This window comes from Bufo gargarizans, chromosome 5 (assembly GCF_014858855.1).
Source record: "Bufo gargarizans isolate SCDJY-AF-19 chromosome 5, ASM1485885v1, whole genome shotgun sequence".
Lineage (NCBI taxonomy): Eukaryota > Metazoa > Chordata > Amphibia > Anura > Bufonidae > Bufo > Bufo gargarizans.
Window position 1 is genome coordinate 394,274,584 of NC_058084.1, and position 20,744 is coordinate 394,295,327.

At 43.5% G+C, this 20,744-nt stretch overlaps 1 protein-coding gene across 5 annotated transcripts in view; it reads left to right on the plus strand.

The window, feature by feature from the left end:
• Positions 1 to 20,744, plus strand: part of LOC122939628 (ATP-dependent translocase ABCB1-like) — a 902,460-nt gene that overhangs the window by 156,711 nt on the left and 725,005 nt on the right. For all 5 annotated transcript variants that reach the window (XM_044295741.1, XM_044295743.1, XM_044295745.1 and 2 more), the window contains 2 exons: positions 11,638 to 11,782; positions 13,139 to 13,196. In XM_044295741.1, coding sequence (XP_044151676.1) covers positions 11,638 to 11,782; positions 13,139 to 13,196 — 203 coding nt within the window. The remainder of the gene's footprint in view (positions 1 to 11,637; positions 11,783 to 13,138; positions 13,197 to 20,744) is intronic.

Consider the following 20,744-nt stretch of genomic DNA (forward strand, 5'->3'; position numbering starts at 1 on the left):
AGGGGGATGTCACAGCACAACGGGAATCTAACAGGGGAAGAGGTGAAAGTAATCCTCCTCCTACCACGACCACGGCGGCAAGGACAGGACGCTTTACAGATGTGTTGTTGATGGAGGACATGCAGAGCTTTTTAAGTCCTACACATCGCCACAGCCCTTCGGGATCCAGCCTTAGAACGACTCGACCGACAGGTAGCAGACTACCTCGCCTTAACTGCAGATATCGACACTCTGAGGAGCGATGAACCCCTTGACTACTGGGTGTGCAGGCTTGACCTGTGGCCTGAACTATCCCACTTTGCGATAGAACTTCTGGCCTGCCCCGCTTCAAGTGTCCTGTCAGAAAGGACCTTCAGTGCAGCAGGAGGCATTGTCACTGACAAAAGAAGTCGCCTCGGTCAAAAAAGTGTTGATTACCTCACCTTCATTAAGATGAATGAGGCATGGATCCCAAAGGGACTGACAGTGGGGGATACGTTTAACTAACAAAAGGCCTGATGACATGCCTTGGCCTCAAAATGGTCCCCACGCTGCTGTATTTAATGTCTGCATACCGGATGACTTTCGTGAATTCTCCGCCACCAACTAGGGTTCAAGCCGCAATGTTTTAGTCACCGTTCTGCCTGGAAAACATCAATTTTTCCGGCCGCTGCTACAGCAGCGGGTGCAACAATACCAAATTTTTAGGCATGTGTACATGCCTAATTTTTCTGGCCTCTGGTGCTGCATTGTGGCTGCAAAAACAAAATAAAAAAAGGCACATACATGTGTCAATTCCCCTTTGTGATCTGTACCTTGTTGTGGTGAAGGGGCTTGCATATCGCAATGAAGCGATCATCACCTCTGAGCGTGTTTGCAATGTTGCCACACCCCAGATAAGGCCGTTGCTTCATTATGATCAGACTAAAAGCGATCGGCTGGATAATTTTTCATTGAAAAAACATAACTTTTCTTTTTTTTTTTTTTTTAAGTTGTATGGGTTTTTAATACATAAAATAAACTATTAAGAGACTTTATTATGATTTTTTTTATTAGAAATAATGCAGACAATTAAAAAAATCCCCATCAATTCCAATACAAAGCAAGTACAGAGTTCAAAACAAAATTATTTCAGGATGTCGTTAATTCGACAATGATTAATCAATTTGACACACGTCCCCGGATAGGGGACGTAACAGGGATTAAACTGATGAGAATAGTACTACAGAAAATACCACTCCTATCGGGTGTGACAGTAAATTGCACGGCGAAGACGCAGTGACTGTGGTGTGGATTCAAACAAAGGGGAGGGAGCCAGCGTTTTTAACCATCTCCCCGTTCAAAAAATCTATTCAATTCACCTTTCGGGGACCCTTGGTGTTGTATGTGGCTGGGTGGAGGAAGAAACCTTCAATGACATCAACGGAACATGGCTAGCTTGGTATCCAACCTTGTGCAAATGGGAAGTTTGCGTTTGGGCAAATGGACTGTTTGCGGTGCATTAAAAGGGGAGTTTGGTCTGTCAATGTCTGTGAACCGGGCGTAACCCTTACACTACCTGATCGATACAACATCATACCTGATCGTATACACACACTGGATGTTTTAAACCACGTTGTTCAAAAAAAAATTTGATTGTTAGGTGATTTATGCCCTTTATGGATTAAAATCCAACTCTGCGTCAACTATGTAATTTTCCATGGGAGTTTTGCCATGGACCCCCGTCCGGCATGCCACAGTCCAGGTGTTAGTCCCCTTGAAACACCTTTTCCATCACTACAGTGGCTAGAAAGAGTCCCTGTGGGTTTTAAAATTTGCCTGCCTATTGAAGTCAATGGCGGTTCGCCCGGTTTGCCCGTTCGCGAGCATTTGCAGAAATTGGCATTCGCGAACGGAAAATTTTATGTTCGTGACATCTCTATATACGATCAATAAGCATGAGTAGCGCTATTTTGCCTAAGCGCTTTGCAGTTAATCATGGCAGTTAGACAGGGCAGGAGCTGGAGATGCTATGTGTACTATTCAAACAAAGTTAAAAACAGCACAGGTATGCTACAATATTGTTTGACTCAGGCACTGGTTGCTCTTATCACTATGGCTATCTACTAGGGTTGAGCGAACTCTAACTGTAAAGTTCGGGTTCGTACCGAACTTTAGGATTTTTGGACCCCAAACTTTTCATTTAAAGTTAGGGTTCGGTGTTCGGCGAGTTAATGGCGCTTTTTGAAAGGCTGCAGAGCAGCCAATCAACAAGCGTTTAAATCTGTACCCTTAAAAGCCATCACTGCCATGCCTACTAATGGTATGGCTGTGATTGGCCAGTGCAGCATGTGACCCAGATTCTATATAAGCTGGAGTTACGTAGCGCTGCACGTCACTTTGCTGTTACTAGTGTAGGGAGAGGATGCTGCTGCTGTGAGGGAGAGAATTGGAAAGAATCTTTAATCAGAAGTGCTTGTTAACTCAGCGATCTACATAGATTTCGTTTTGTGGGTGTAGTGTGCAATCTTTTTACCCTGCCCTGAGCCCAGTGACACAGAAAAATAACTTTTAACCATCTGTTAGTTAGGTGGGCAGTGGCGTCTATTTTATGCAAGCTCAGTGCACCAGCACAGCATATGTGCATTTGTGACATTCAATTCCAAGCTTGAAATACTGCAATAATAATCTGGGTTTAAAAAAACACCCATTATCCTACATCTGGTGCCTTTGCAGCATTTGTCAGTGTGAAATAGAAGCTTGCAATACTTCAAATATTTTCTGGGTAAAAAAACCCACCAATTTTGGGCAAAAAACAAAATTTGCAGCCTTTGCTGCATGTGTCAGTGTGAGATACACGTGTTAGATACTGGTGTTCTATTCTGTTATTTTAAAAAAACACCCATTTTGGGCACAATACTTAATTTTGCAGCGTATGCTGCATCTGTCAGTGTGAGATACCAGCTTGAAATACTGCAATAATATTCTGGGTTAAAAAAAAACACCAATTTTTGGCAATCCCCTACATCTGGGGCCTATGCTTCATCTGTCAGCGTGAGATACACGCATTAGATACTGCTGTTATATTCTGTTATTAAAAAAACACCCAGTTAGAGCAAAAAACTACATTTGCAGCCTTTGCTGCATCTGTCAGTGTGACATACAAGCTAGAAATAGTGCAATAATATTCTGGGTTTAAAAAAAACACCCATTTTAGGCAAAAAAATTAATTTGCAGCCTTTGCTGCATCTGTCGGTGTGAGATACATGCATTAGATACTGGTGTTCTATTCTGTTATTAAAAAAAACACCCATTTTGGGCAAGATCCTAAATTAGAGAAATATGAGGAGAGCGTCAAATAAGGGACGTGACCCAGGTCGTGGTGCTGCTGGTGGAGCTCCTGTTGCAGGGAGAGGATGTGGTCGATCTGTGCAAGCTATAAGCACAAGTGAAACACCTTCCTCAGGTGCTAGTAGGCGACAGAACCTTTAGCGTTATTTGGTTGGGCCTAATGCGGCTCAACGAATGGTGAGGCCAGAACAAGTACAGGCGATAGTAGATTGAGTTGCTGACAGTGCCTCCAGTTCCTTTACATTGTCTCCCACCCAGTCTCCTGCTGAAAGATCAGAGTTGGCACCTGCGATGTACATCAGTCTTTCACCTCACCCCCTTGCAAATCAGCCAAGCAGTCTGAGCCCCAAGTCATGCAGCAGTCTCTTCTGCTTTTTGATGACTCTGCTAGCAGGGTTTCCTAGGGCCATCCACCTAGCCCTGCCCTAGAAGTGGGAGAGATTGTGCACCAATGCCCAACCAACCACTTATGTTTCAAGATGAGTACATGGGAGGACCACAGCAGCACGTCTCGGATGATGACGAAACACAGGTGCAAACTGCTGGGGCTTTCGAAAGTGTGCAGACTGACGAGGAGGGCAGGGGTGAAGATGATGTGGAGGACGATGAGGTCTTCGACTCTACATTGAATCAAGGTCATGCGAGTGACCTGTGTAGTTCGGAGGAAGAGGTGCTGGTCACACAGAGCTACTATCACAGCAGAAGAGGGAGCATGGTGCAAAAGCGGAGCAACCATCCCCTAGACAGTATGCCTGCTACTGCCCACCGCAGCAAGGGACCGAGCACACTAAAGCCAGCTCCAAGGAGATCCCTGGCGTGGCAGTTCTTCAGACAATGTGCATGGTCAGGGATGTTATATCTCCCAGCACACTTGAGTAAATGCAGTGGTGGCTGGCCTCAGGCGGAGAGCAGTTTGGCGCATGTCCTTCCACCACCTAGAATTGACGGGCACTTTAGTTTGCCTCCTGTTGCTTCCTCCTCCTACTCCGATTCCTCATCCCCTACCGCCTCAGCGTAACATCTTCACCATCAACTTCAGCACAGCCAGGGGTAAACGACAGCAGGCAGTTTTAAAACGTATCTGTTTGGGGGACAAACTCCACACCACGCAGGAGCTGTAAACCGGCCTTTAACAACAGACCGATGAGTGGTGCATGTGCTGAATTTGGTGGTGCAGAGTTTCCTTAAAAATTACCCCGATATGTCAGAGCTGCTGCATAAAGTGAGGGCTGTCTGTGCGCGCTTTTGGCGTTCTCACCCTGCTGCTGCTTGCCTGTCAGCGCTGCAGCGTAACTTCGGCCTTCCAGCTCACCGCCTCACTTGCAACGTGCCCACAAGGTGGAACTCCACACATGCTTGCACATGCTGGCAAGACTGTGTGAGCAGCAGCAGGCGATAGTGGAGTTTCAGCTGCAACACGCACAGGTGAGTCGCTCTGCGGAACAGCACCACTTCACTACCAATGACTGGGCCTGAATGCGAGACCTGTGTTCCTTGTTGCACTGTTTCAAGTAATCCACCAACATGGCCAGTTCCGATAACGCAGTTCACAGAGTTACTATCCCACTTCTATACCTCCTTGAAAAAACGCTGCTGGCGATGATAGAAGAGGATGTGGCACAGGAGAAGGAAGAGGGTTCATTTCATAGGGTTTCCAGCCAGTCATTCACAAGTGGCTCCAAAGGTGGGTTCCTGCACCTACAAACGCCAGGCACACAATTGTCCAGCCAGGGCACAGTTCTGGAGGATGACAAGGTGGAGGAGGAAATGGAGGAGGAGGAACCGTGTTCACAGCAGGGTGGCACCCAAACCAGCTCATGGCCATCACTGGGGCGTCGCTGGGGGGTATACAGAGGACACAGACGATACACCTCCCACAGAGGACAGCTTTTCGTTGCCTCTGGGCAGCCATGCACACATGAGCATTACATGCTGCAGTGTCTCCGCAACGACCACCGAGTTGCCCACATTCTAACTTGTGCTGATTACTAGGTGGCCACGCTGCTGGATCCCTGTTACAAGGACAACGTACTATCCTTAATTCCATCTCTGGAGCATGATCATAAGATGCGTGAGTACAAGCGCACACTGATAGACGTGCTGCTGGTGGCATTCCCACCTGACAGCGGGGGCACTGTGGAAGCGCAAGGCGAAGGCAGAGGAGGAGGAAGAAGTCGCCAACACAGCTTGGCCGAAATGTGGAAAAGCTTTGTCAGCACGCCACAACAACCAGCACCATCAGCTGATATGGAACGTCTTAGCAGGAGGCAGCATTTCACCAACATGGTGGAGCAGTATGTGTGCACATGCCTAAACGTACTGAATGATGGGTCTGCCTCCTTCAACTTCTGGGTCTCCAAATTGGGCACATGGCCTGAGCCTGCCCTTTACGTCTTGGAGGTGCTGGCCTGCCTTGCAGCCAGTGAACTTTCTGAACGTTTGTTTAGCACGGCAGGGGGCGTTATCACAGACAAGCGCAGCTGCCTGTCCACAGCCAATGTGGACAAGCTCACGTTCATTAAAATTAAGCAGGCATGGATCCCACAGGACTTGTCCGTACCTTGTGCAGATTAGATATGTATACCGGCCTTTACCAGCCATTGTTATACTACAGCTCAATTGTTCATTGTTGCATTTTGGATATTTCACACTCTTTTGGAGTGTACCCTAATAAAAAAATATATAAAATTAAAACCAAAAACAAGTGTTGGCTTCCTCATCATCCTCCACCACTGCTTCCACCTACACTGCTACGTCCACCGCCTCCTTAAACTCATACTCCATATGGACCTACACCTCATAAATCAAGTTTATTTGCACGTAATTTATTTTATTTTATGTCATTTCACTAATTTGTCTGTTACATTTTCGGGTGAAATTCACCAATTTTTGGCTGTGATATACCACTGCTATACCTTGTAGACAGGTAAAAAAAAAATCACAAATCTTTCTGTTAAATTCTTGGGTGACATTTTACAATTTTTGCCATGAATAAACCCCTGCTCTGCATAGTTGACAGGGACCAATTTTTTTTAAAATAATCTGTTCCATAGGTGGGTGATATTAACCCATTTCTGCCGATGAAAAACCCCTGCTCTGCATAGGTGACAGGGAATTAAATTTGTAAAATTCATCTTTAATTGGCCCTTTCATTCGATCCTTCTGCTTTAAATAAATTGTCCCTAGAGTTGAGTGGACACCTGGATGTTCGGGTTCGACGAGTTCGGCCGAACTTGAAAAAAATGTTCGGGTTGGGGACCCGAACTTGACCCGAAATTGAGCCCGAACCCCATTGAAGTCAATAGGGACCCGAACTTTTCGGCACTAAAATGGCTCTAAAATAGTCCTGGAGAGGGCTAGAGAGCTGCAAAATGTGCTTAAGAGCATGGCAACTGTTCTGCAAACAAACAGGGAAACAGGGAAATTACTGTCTGGATCTAGGAGTAGGAGGTTGAGGAGGCGGTGGATGTGGCAGTGTAGGTTGACGTGGCGGTGAAGGAGGAATAGGTAGCCAACACTGATTTGTTACAAGAAAATTTAGACTGGCATATTCTTATTCATAACCATAGTCATGGGTGCACATCCATAAGGCAAACATAATAAATAAAAAAAATAATGGCTGCAGACACATATAAGCAGTAAAGCTGAGAAATGGGGTCATTCTAAAAGTGGTATTATACCTACTATTTGGATCAATGGAAGCTGCACATTTTGATCAAACTTGTGTCGGGCCCTGATTTGTGTTATTTTTTATTTTTTAATTGGGGTATCACCCAAAATATTGGGACATATAACAAAATAAAACAAATAATAAGTGCACTTGAGTACAAGAATGGATGGCTGAGGCTAGTATAAATGTCTATTCTGCACAAGGTACGGACAAGTTCTGTGGGATCAATGCCTGGTTTATTTTAATAAACGTAAGCTTATCCACATTGGCTGCGGCCTGTGATAATTCTCTCTGCCGTGCTAAACACATGTTCACACTATACACTGGCTGCAGGGCAGGTCAGCACCTCCAAGGCTGACAGAGCTTTTCCACATTTTGGCCATGCTAACCCTGCCTTCTCAGGTGCTGGTGGTGCCCCAGCTGCGTTGGCGACCTCTTCCTCCTCCTCCCTTGCCTTCGCCTTGTGTTTCCACTGTGCCCTCGCTGTCAGGTGGGAATGCCATCATCAGCATGCGCTTGTAGTCGCGCATCTTCCTATCAGTAACAGATGTTTTCACAAAATTTAGTTCCCTGTCACCCAGGCACAGCAGGGGTTCATTCACAGCAAAAGGGGTTCATGTCACCCAGCAATAGGACAGAGGATTTTGAGAGATTTAGGCCCCTGTCACCCAGGCACAGCAGGGGTTCATTCATGGCAAAAGGGGGTTCTTGTCACCCAGCGATAGGACAGAGGATTTTGAGAGATTTAGGCCCCTGTCATCCAGGCACAGCAGGGGTTTGTATATGCCAAAAATTGTAAAATGTCACCCGACCATTGAAAATAAGAATTTTTAAAGGAATTTAAGGAATCCCTGCACCACCAAATTCAGCACATGCGTCAGGCAAGGCATGTGCGTCAAATCGGCTAGTCCCAGAGCTGCTACGAGATTTTGCCCATTATCAGACGCCACCAGGCCGGGCTTGAGGATGACTGGCACAAACCTCTCATCGGTCTGTTGTTCAAGGCCTGCCCACAGCTCCTGCGCGGTGTGGGGTTTGTCCCCAAAACAGATACGTTTTAAAACTGCCTGCTGTCGTTTACCCCTGGCTGTGCTGAAGTTGGTGGTGAAGGTGTTACGCTGACTGGATGAGGAGCTGGTAGAGGATGAGGAAGCAGAGTAGGAGAAGGAAGCAACAGGAGGCAAACTGAAGCGCCCTGCAATACTCGGTGGTGGAAGGACATGCGCCAAACTGCTATCCGCCTCAGGCCTAGCCGCCACTGCATTTACCCAGTGTGCTGTTATGGAGATATAACATCCCTGACCGTGCTAACTGGTCCACGTATCTCTAGTCAGGTGCACCTAGCCACAGATGGCGTTGCACAGTGCGCACCTGATTTTGTCCCCTACTTGGTTGTGAAGGGATGGCTCGCCTTGAAAAGTAGTGGCGGCTGGGCACGACGTACTGTGGGACAGCCACCGCCATAAGACCTTTAAAACTATCCGTCTCCAACAGACGGAATTACAGCATTTCAAAGGCAAGTAATTTAGAAATGCTCGCATTCAGGGCTAGGGATCGTGGGTAGGTAGGGGGTACTTCCTCTTCCTCTCCAGTGTTTGGGATATGGAGATATGAACGCTTCCGTGGGACATTGTAGAGATGCTTGGTGACCCAGGTGTTGGTGTTGCTGGCAGATCCTCTGTTTGCGGGGTGCCAGGTGGCACTGTGTCACAGATGAATTTTCTGAATTTGCTGAATCGCTTTTTCAGCACAATTAAATAGTTTTTTCTAACACTGTCCCTAGACCCTGCAGACATCTCTCCCTGCACTCAGTACACTGGTAAATGGCAGAATCTAAGATGGCTGACGCTATTTATAGGCATGTGACATCACAGGGCTGGCTTTCTGCTGATTGGCTGCATGCATACATGGCATTGTGGTTGCTCCCACCATACCAGAGTTGCCTTCTCCATGTCATCACACATGCAGCAGCCATTTTAGGAAAAAATGCGATTCATTACCACAGAGCTCAAAGATTTTCATTTAACTCTTGTGGAACACCTAAAGGGTTAACAAAGTTTGTAAAATCAGTTTTGATTAATTTGAGGGGTGTAGTTTCTAAAATGGGGTCATTTATGGGTGGTTTCTATTAATTAAGTCCCACAGAGTGTCTATCTCTATCTCTCTATCTCTCTCTCTATCTCTCTCTCTATCTCCCTCTCTCTATCTCTCTCTCTCTCTCAAAGCAAATAATTGTGGTAATCCTAATTGACCAAAACAAAAAATTGAGAAACACATGCAAATGTGTCTTTTTATATAGTGTATGTAAACTTCTGGTTTCAACTGTAACATATTTTACAGTAGGGAGCAAAAAAGCAAGTAAAATACCATGAGTATATATATATATATATATATATATATATATATATATATATGTATATATATATATATATATATATATATATATATATATATATATATATATATATATATGTATAAAAAGAAGGACGTATGTATGTTCCGTGATCACTCAAAAAAACAACCATCAATTTCAGCTAAACATGTTATACATATCCCTTGCTACCTGGAAAAAATCTTGTGGGGGTCTTACCCCCCTAGACAGCAGCTACATGGAGTTTGCATGCTCCAACTATTTTGCTGCACAAATATTGCTCTGTAATTCAAAAATTCATTGATCGATTTCTACTAAACTTGGTACACATATTACTTACTATCTGGGAAAGAATACTGTGGAGGTAACATGCCGGTACACAATGAGTTTCTGTCTGTCCCGACGTCTGTCTGTCTGTTCTTTATGCGCGACTAAATGACTGGACCGATCTTCACCAAATTTGGCACACAGGTACATCAGGTGTCTGGGAAGGTTTTAGACCAGGTCTCAGCTCTCTAAGACGTACAGTTCCTGGTATATTCCCAAAAAATAACCTGCATTAGCCAATACAAGCCTGCAAGTCTTTTTCTTCATATCCCAACTGCCATACACATGGTCACATGTCCCTTATCAGCCAATAGAAGCTCGCAGGCCCTTAGTCTCCACATACACACAGTTTTAATCCAGGTTTCCATAACAACCCAGCCATTTTTCTCCACTGCTGTAGGTCAGCTTTAGGCTAGGGCTACACGACGACATGTGTCATGCGACAATAAGTTACACTACACATAGGGCACAACTACACTGCTATATGTGTCTCACGACATGTGTGAATGCCACGCGACTTGGATGGATTTTTTGTGACTGTCGTGTCGCAGTCACAGCATGCATGTCACATGTCGCAGTGCGACACCATAGCCTATCATTATAAAAACTGTTCAGACAAAGCTCCGGCGCAGCACGGCAGTGCACGGTGAAAGGCCGCCGGACTAAAAGTACTGCATGTCCAACTTTTTAGTCCAGCGGCCTCTCACCGCGAACTGCCGTGCTGCGCCGGAGCTCCACTCCTGTCCCCATTATAGTCAATAGGGTCCAGGGACAGAGCGGCGGTATATGTAACATGACATACAGCATTATTGGGGGGCTCTATGGAAAAGTGGGGGGGGAGCACTATGGGGGCACCTACTAGGGGCTGTGTGACGCGGCTCCGCCTGGCTCCTAACTTTTTTAGCTGGCTCCTAGATTCCAAGAAAATTTGTCAAGCCCTGTATATAAATATAAATATATATATATATATATATATATATAATCCTCCCTTAAGATACAATGGCCTCAGGATGTAATATTTTCAACATACAATGGTCTTTTCTAGAATCAACATTCGGGATGAGCGAACCCGGTGAAGTTCGGGTTCACCGGGTTCGACCGAATGTCAGGTCAAAGTTCGGGTTCGGGACCCAAACTTGACCCAAACCCGGACCCCATTAAAGTCAATGGGGATCTTGCAGGTCTTGAAGAAAGAAAACGTGCGTGATCAAGGCTGCACGATCAAGTGGATGAGGTGAGTTTTATTTTATTTTTAACCCTTCAATGTCCATTTTATTTAGCATTCTTTCTTAATAATGCTATTATTTTCCGTTATAACTATGTTATAACGGAAAATAATAAAACACCGAACTTCAGTGAAAATGTCCGGGTTCGGATCCCGGTACCCGAACTCGCAAAGTTCAGTGCAAACCTGAACTTTGCAGTTCGGGTTCGCTCAACCCTACTCAACATACAATGTCTTAGACTCAGAACCAACCAATCAACATGGCCATTTCACTGGTAAAACACCTTTATTGGTTGCCTAGTAGCTCCTCTGTGGTACTAAATGTGCTCTACTGCCCCCTCTCTGCTGCTCCTTTGGACATCATTTGAGCAATGAATCCATTTTATTTCTCTGGTAAATCTATGTACTATGCAAGACCCTGAAAAAGTGTGTGTGCCCTCACCATAGAAAGTAATTTACAACTTCCAGAATCTATTCCTGGCTGTTTTACTTATGGACTTGCTTTATATATATTTTTTTTCTAAATTTATGTTTTCTTATTTTGGGATGACATTTTGGTTTTTGGAACCAGTTACTGGTTTTCCATACAGTTATGGACTCAAATTACAATGGTTTAACATACGATGGTCGTCCCTGAACCAATTAATATTGTAACTTGAGGGACTAATATATACATAAAAGCAACAAAAGTATAATTAAACCCTATGCTAATTTTCTTTTTTTGCTCATTTCTAGTTCCAGTATGCAGATAAATGGGATATCATCCTCATGGTAATAGGGATTGTGTGTGCCATTGGAACTGGAGCAGCGGCACCCCTCAACACTGTTATATTTGGACAAGTGGCAGGAAGCCTTTCTACCAGTGAAAACAGCATAAATGGTAATTTCACTTCTTTAAGATTATAAGGCTTGGGCCAAGATTGACCTGTAGTTCCAGCCTTTTTTGAGAGAGAGAGATAGAGAGATTGAGAGAGAGAGAGAGATTGAGAGAGAGAGAGAGATTGATATTCTGTTGCTGAGTCACGTGTGTCAGGAGAGCTGTGCCCCACCAGCACATTGCAGACAGATGGTGCAGTTGTATTTCTTCTCACAGAGAAGCTCAACAATTCTAGTTCTGACAGTCACTTTAAAGTAAAGGAGTATTCCAGGTTTTTGCCTTTGATGACATATCCTCCAGAAAGACATAGGGGATCAGTGAAAATTTTACCATATAGTTCATTGTGGGTTTTGTTTTTAATCAATGTCTGTGTTTTATCATTCTTTTTGTATACTCTTTTGAAGTCTTGAATGACGTCATGTAAATCATTTTCACCCACTACTGCAGTACAATACACTCAAAGTTCTATGTGTGGTGCCTGTCAATTCTTTTTTAGGGGAATGGTAGAATAGTTGCAGAACTATTGACAGAATGGTAGAATAGTTGCAGAACCTTCTGTGCTGCTATGGGTCAAAGGGAGGATATCCCCTAACACAGTAGACCTAGCAATATATTTTAAGGGGGTAAGTATTGGACACTTACTGTACAGTTTATCCCCCTTACACATTCCTCATACTCTTATCATGCATGGCAGAAAGTGTATGCTGGGTGTAGCCATGATGTCACATAGTTTAAAATGTCATCATAATATAGCAGAACCATCTTAATGCTCAGTCTACATGATCTTGATCACATCTGGTTTAGCAATGGTGACTATGCAGTGTGATTGAACAAAAGAAGATGTTTTGTTTATTTAAAGTGATTGTGCAGTTAAGTGATATTGATGGCTTGTCCTCAGGATGAGTCATCAATATCAGATCAGCAGGGGTCCAAACCCCAACACCCACAAGATCAGCTGTTTAAAGGGTCAAGATGCTTCTGTGAGTGTTCCTACCTCTTCAAAGTTTATCTGTGCGCTGTCACCCTTGTAGCGGTGGAGCAGTGTAATTAGAACTGCTCAACCAATGCAACTAAATAGGACAGAGCAGTTGTAAATACACGGTAATGCCACTGCAAAGGAGACAACGTACAGGTAAACTTTGAAGAGGAAGCACGAGCACCACAACCCTTTCAAACAGCTGATTGGCAGGGGTGCCTGACGTTAAATCCCTGCCTATTTGATATTGATGACCTGTCCTGAGGATGGGTCATCAATATTACTCTACTAAACAATCCCTTAAAACGTATACATTTTTTATAAATTACCTTTATTGCAAACTTATTATGTTGTGCTCAAATTGTCCCTTTGTTTTATTTCAGCTTCAAGCAACAATTCTGGTTGTGGATCAAGCACTGATTTAAAAGCACAAGTCGCCAGGTAGCTGATGACAATAATCTCTACCATTATTGCGCATTCTGTGACTACACAGAGAAGTGTAATGCCATGTTTGAGAGTATATATATTTACTTGGGTAAAGAATATGGGTATTGTTGGAACATTCTATATACCTAGGGATGAGCGAATCGACTTTGGATGCAACATCCAAAGTAGATTCTCATGAAAGTTTGTTACAATACTATATGGAGCAGGAGCTGTGTACAGTATCAGAATGTATTGGCTCAGATGAGCCGAAGTTATTGCTTCGCAAAGTCTCGCGAGACTTCGGGTAATAACTTCATAAATTAATTTGTACTGTAAAAAAACATTTCCCGAACTCGGGGGCGTAGTTCCGGCGGCAGCACGAGGGGAGAGGCAGCCGGACTAAAAGCACTGCATGTCGTACTTTTAGTCTGGCTGCCTCTCAGCGTGCGCTGATGTGCTGCCACCGTAACTCCGCCTCCATTATAGTCAATAGGGACGGAGCGGCAGTCCGGGGGAACACGTGAACTAGCGGCAGGACGGATCCGACAGGCTGTTCACCCGCCAGAACAGCCTGCCGGACTCCCCTGCTGCTAATGTGAAAGTACCCTTAAATGATTTGATTTCCTTGTGTACAAAATAATAGTAACCCTTTAATTTGACTTTTTCAGTGATTTAGTGTCTTTTATCGTGTTAAGGTGTACCTAGGTTTTCAAAGTGGCTGTTTTTCTTTGTCATAACTGTGAAGGGACAGGTCGTTTTTGGGCTTCCCTAACGTTTCTTTCAGTCATATTATTCTGTTACAGCTGCATAGCTAGATGCATTTCCCCCATAAGCAGGGGGGTCTCCTTTCTGTAAAATCTGATAGCACTGCACTACTGTGACATCCTTCCCCTTACTTCCCACAAAACAGATAAGGAAGGAGAATTTACGCTTACAGAGGAGGCTCCTATAATCATTAAAAGCTGTGTAGAAGCAGTTCTTTTGAGGTTTTGGATCTCAGCTAGCTCTAACATGCCTCCATTTCCTATGAACTAACAGGCAGTGGTTGTAGATTAGGTAGAAGTCAGACTCCAGTGGCCATGGCTGCACTTTTTTCTGGTAGACACAAGCATATTTTGTAAATGAAGTGATATAGAAAATTGCTAGTTACACTATTCTCTTTAAAATAAAATGAAATAGTGTGAAAGCACAGTGACTCTTTTAGGCTACTTTCACATTAGCGTTCGGGGCTCCGCTTGTGAGTTCTGTTTGAAGGCTCTCACAAGCGGCCCCGAACGCATCTGTACTGCCCTAATGCATTCTGAGTGGATGCGGATCCGCTCAGAATGCATCAGTCTGGCAGCGTTCAGCCTCCGCTCCTGGCCGTGCGGAGGCAAACGGATCTGTCCAGACTTACAATATAAGTCAATGGGGACGGATCCGTTTGAAGTTGACACAATATGGCTCAATTTTCAAACGGATCCATCCCCCATTGACTTTCAATGTAAAGTCTGGACGGATCTGTCTGAGCTACTTTCACACTTAGAATTTTTTCTAAAATATAATGCAGACGGATCCGTTCTGAACGGATCCCATCGTCTGCATTATATGAGCGGATCCGTCTGGGCAGACCCCAGACGGATCCGCTCTGAACGCAAGTGTGAAAGTAGCCTAAGTGTAGATGCCAGTCTCAGAGATCATATTATCACAATCTTGAATAAAATTGACAGTACTTTGTTGCTAGTCTTTTGTAATAAATGGCTCTCTAAAGTTACAATCCATAGGCATAATTATATATATATATATATATATATATATATATATATATATGTATATATACAGGGAGTGCAGAATTATTAGGCAAGTTGTATTTTTGAGGATTAATTTTATTATTGAACAACAATCATGTTCTCAATGAACCCAAAAAACTCATTAATATCAAAGCTGAATATTTTTGGAAGTAGTTTTTAGTTTGTTTTTAGTTTTAGCTATTTTAGGGGGGATATCTGTGTGTGCAGGTGACTATTACTGTGCATAATTATTAGGCAACTTAACAAAAAACTAATATATACCCATTTCAATTATTTATTTTTACCAGTAAAACCAATATAACATCTCAACATTCACAAATATACATTTCTGACATTCAAAAACAAAACAAAAACAAATCAGTGACCAATATAGCCACCTTTCTTTGCAAGGACACTCAAAAGCCTGCCATCCATGGATTCTGTCAGTGTTTTGATCTGTTCACCATCAACATTGCGTGCAGCAGCAACCACAGCCTCCCAGACACTGTTCAGAGAGGTGTACTGTTTTCCCTCCTTGTAAATCTCACATTTGATGATGGACCACAGGTTCTCAATGGGGTTCAGATCAGGTGAACAAGGAGGCCATGTCATTAGATTTTCTTCTTTTATACCCTTTCTTGCCAGCCACGCTGTGGAGTACTTGGACGCGTGTGATGGAGCATTGTCCTGCATGAAAATCATGTTTTTCTTGAAGGATGCAGACTTCTTCCTGTACCACTGCTTGAAGAAGGTGTCTTTCAGAAACTGGCAGTAGGACTGGGAGTTGAGCTTGACTCCATCCTCAACCTGAAAAGGCCCCACAAGCTCATCTTTGATGATACCAGCCCAAACCAGTACTCCACCTCCACCTTGCTGGCGTCTGAGTCGGACTGGAGCTCTCTGCCCTTTACCAATCCAGCCACGGGCCCATCCATCTGGCCAATCAAGACTCACTCTCATTTCATCAGTCCATAAAACCTTAGAAAAATCAGTCTTGAGATATTTCTTGGCCCAGTCTTGACGTTTCAGCTTGTGTGTCTTGTTCAGTGGTGGTCGTCTTTCAGCCTTTCTTACCTTGGCGATGTCTCTGAGTATTGCACACCTTGTGCTTTTGGGCACTCCAGTGATGTTGCAGCTCTGAAATATGGCTAAACTGGTGGCAAGTGGCATCTTGGCAGCTGCATGCTTGACTTTTCTCAGTTCATGGGCAGTTATTTTGCGCCTTGGTTTTTCCACACGCTTCTTGCGACCCTGTTGACTATTTTGAATGAAACGCTTGATTGTTCGATGATCACGCTTCAGAAGCTTAGCAATTTTAAGAGTGCTGCATCCCTCTGCAAGATATCTCACTATTTTTGACTTTTCTGAGCCTGTCAAGTCCTTCTTTTGACCCATTTTGCCAAAGGAAAGGAAGTTGCCTAATAATTATGCACACCTGATATAGGGTGTTGATGTCATTAGACCACACCCCTTCTCATTACAGAGATGCACATCACCTAATATACTTAATTCGTAGTAGGCTTTCGAGCCTATACAGCTTGGAGTAAGACAACATGCATAAAGAGGATGATGTGGTCAAAATACTCATTTGCCTAATAATTCTGCACTCCCTGTATATATATAGGGTATCTTTTTCAGGTATTGCTCTGTCAAGCTTACTGACCTATTTTGAGCCTTTAGGACAAGCTTTTTTTATTTCCATCATCGCCTGCCAAGAGACAACTTTTTTTATTTTTCCATAAACACAGCTATATGTGAGCTTTGTTTTTTTTTTTTGTGTGGAATTAGTTGTATTTTTCAATGACACCATTTTGGAGTACATACTGTATAACTTATGTATTCTGGGGCAAATGAAAAATAATATTCTGCCTTGTTATTTGTACATTTACATATATTTTTTTTTTTACACTGCGTGTCAGTGCAATTATGACAATAAGAATTAGGCCTCATGCACACGGCCGTGGATCTGTACGAGTGTATTACTGTAGTGCAGCGGCTGCATGAAGCGCACGGCGTCATAGCAACCAATAACGCTGTGCGCTCCTGCTCTCAGCAGGATGCCAGGCCGGGATACCACGGACCGCTGTGTGTTCCACAGCCGTGTGCATGAGACCTTCTACAAATATTTTTTATGTTTTACTACTTTTACACAATAAATTCAAATTTACTTCACAGAGTTGTGTGAGGGCCTAGTTTTATGGAATATGCTGTAGTTCTTAAAGTATCATTTTGAAGTACATACAACTTTTTAAATCTCTTTTTATCCCACTTTAGAAAAGTCTCATGAACAAAATACATGCAGTATAATTAAAGTTTTAATCCTTTTGTGCAAAAAAAAAGACTTTAAAAACTAAATATTTTTTTTGTCGTATATGTAGGGGCTGAACACTCACCACTTGGACCATAGAATACAAAACACTAAAGCTATGGAGATATCTAGGTTATTTAATGGTTAAAATAGCACAGTATGTGCAAAAAATCTTAAAAAAATAAATAATGCAATACATAAAAATGAATGCAATAAAAAAAATAGTGATAAATTCATCAGGTTATTGGTGAAAAACAAGAAAAAAAAGAGGAAAAATAAAAAAGTAAAAGATGGTGTTTCTCTATTTACCACTGAGGAAGGGGCCAGGAATAGACCCCGAAATGCGTCTGGTTCAAGGATACCCGCACATTAGATGATGGACTCATTCCCTCCTATAAAACTTTATTACTTTGTTTCTATGGACACTTACTACCCTACATGCAAAGTCCGTAATAACAGACATTAGCTCCGCACCCCATTCGATACACGTGGGACGCCGTGATCTCAATCTCCAATTTTTTAAGAAAACTGGAGACGTCATAAGAGCAGCTGAAGTGGCCCGTGATCATCTAAACAGACAGCGGCAAACTCAAGTGACAAAGCGCGGAGACAAGTAAGTACGATAACTCCAGGACAGGTACCTCTGTATCTAACACTGCAGCTGCGGTATGCCAGACCTCGCAGGGGAATTATGTGTGAGGTCACAGTGTGGGCAATAGGTGGGCCGAGGTGAATACAGTTCTGGTTACTCACGGTTATGTCATCCCTGGGCAGGCTCGCATAAGTGAAAAGGAGAATGGCACAGGGATTCTCTGGGGCACACTCTGATGTAAGGGACACTGGCCCGACGTTGGTTTGAGGTGCCCTTGGTGGTCTGTATTAATGTGCCAGTGGCAAGGTCCCTTGTAGTCGTGACGCCAGTACCTTTTATATGGAGGTACAACCATTTACTGTTGTATTAATAGAGGAACTTGAGTCTGAGGCAAGCAGGATGAAACTCAAAATGCTTGTGCTGCCACACAGCTTTTACTGTCTAGCAGTTGTTATTACATGTTATTTTACTATATTATTTGGTAGGATCCTTACACCCCTGCTGTTTTTGGCTAGTTGGTTGTTCCCATCCTCCATTTCCTGCTGTAACTCCATTTTGTATAGTTGTTGTGAAGAGACTGCAGAGTGAGGGAGCTGTGTAACTTCATTAGAAATTTACCTATGAAAAAGCCTCTATGTTCATATCCTTGCTACCTTGAAGCATAAAGAAGCATTGAAAGTCACCTCTGGAGTCTTTATTCATTGAGTAAGCTATCTGTTAAAGTGATCATTCAACCTGCCGCACACATCCTTACAGACTGGGTCTACAAGAAGCTTGTCGCAGGTACAACCGATGCTGAGATAGAATAGTACATTTCTAGAAGAATCCATCACATGGCTATCTCTGCAGCCTCAGAAACGTGAGTAACCACGCGCCTGTGTGAAGAACTAACACCCTAAGACAGGAAGCCATCTTCAGGCTGTGCACTGACAGTCCAATGCCTGTGTGCTACTGCCTCAGTCAGCAGAAGCATTACTCTGCATAGAAGCCAGCCACCTACTGAATGCTTTATGACTGTTACAGCCTTTACTGCCAGGGATTGCTGGTCTGTGCTGTGGACCCATTTCTCTAGTAATACCAGCTTATACAAGTGTTGCCTTTATTGGGAGCCATAAGTACCTTTTGAACTGTGCAAGGACTGTGTACCATAGCTATATCAAGTCCCAAGGATTCATCATTGTCAAGCTGTTTGGGTTGTGAATCCAATACCTGAATCTACTGAAATACTGTATATTCCTGCCTGTATAAAGTGATAGTGAACTGTGCACTGAGCTGAGCTATCCAGTCTGGACCAGTTGCAGCACTAGCTGGCTCATTGTCACAAATATCCAGCTCCTCAGCTCAGCCTGCTTACTAACAGAAGTCACTACCTACAGAGCTGAGCTCTGGCAGATTTCTAACAAGACACCAAAACTACAGCACTTGTCATTATGTCTGACAGAGATCCCACAGAGTTACCTGTATTTAATCAAGATAAAGCAAACTCCTTACTTCATTGTGCTCGTCCTGTTAGAGCCCCTCATCCATCCTTGAAGGCAAGTGAGGCTTATGAAGCAAGTAAGGAAGAAACATCTAATAACCTGACTGCATTATGGGAGAAGACTTCAAGTTGTATAACAGCCACTAATGAAACTAGCAACAATTCTGAGCAATTGAACACTGCTCTCTCAAGGGTTAAGAAGGCATTTGAGAACTATAAAAGTATTTCTGAGAAGTACTATTCCCTATTGTCTCATTCCAACATAGAGGAAGCTGCATTGGAATTAAAGGACTTTACTTCTACTGACCAGCATAGGCATAGCACATATCTTGAAGCAAAGGCAGAGATAGAAGGTAGATTAGCACAGCTACATGAAACTACATCCTATAAATCTGCTTCTTCCAGACACTCAGGAAAATCATCTAGATCTGCCCGCTCCTATCATAAATCCTCTTCTAAGTCACTGCGGTCCTGCTCTGTAAGGTCAACACTGAGTGACCAAATAGTCAAAGCTCGCCAGAAGGTTGCAGCAGCCCAGGTTCAAGCCGCCTGTTCTGAAAGAGAAGCAGCCATCAAAGCAGAAGCTAAACGCATTCAAGCAGAAACAGAGGCTCAGCTAGAAATCCTTCAGAAGAATAAAGAAAAAGTAGCCTTAGCTGAATTATCTGTCTTGGAACAAGCCCTATTGGAAGAAGAAGGAGCAGCTTGTCCCAGCTTGGCTGCTTGTCAAGACCCTGTTGAAAGGACACTACAGTTTGTCTTAACCCAGAACCACGATAATACAGTCTCACCTACAGTTGGAGATTCTTCTCATGATCATCCAGCAAATGGATCAGAAGGCAACGTGTTCCCAAATCAAGCTGGTCAACTACACACACCTACTAACAGAGACACTCCACAACTACCGCATGTCACAAAATCAAGTGAATCAACCTATGCAGCTCATGTGCCACCACAACCCTTTGTGAATAGAGATTACAAAGGCACAACAAAAGACTACAGAATGAACTCTATACCCCCTGTGATACAGCTCTCTTCAACTTCAAATGCTCAGAGACCTTCAGACGACAGACCCTTACCTAGATTGAACCCATCTGCAACACCTTTCTCTCCACCTACCAGCCAACATCTGATACCAACCATGGTCCAAGTCAGCGCACCATCAGTATCCCCTGTGGCTATAAAAACCGAAAGCACTGATGCAGCAGAATTCAGCAAGTATATGATTCGACGAGAGTTGATTATTATTGGACTGTCTAGATTTGATAACCGCCCAGAGAACTACAGAAGTTAGAGATCTACATTTAACTTGGACATTGAACCTCAAGCAGAACTCGACTTACTAATAAAGTGGTTGGGGCGTCAATCTTCAGAACAAGTAAAGAGACTTAAATCTGTTTACAATTATAACTTT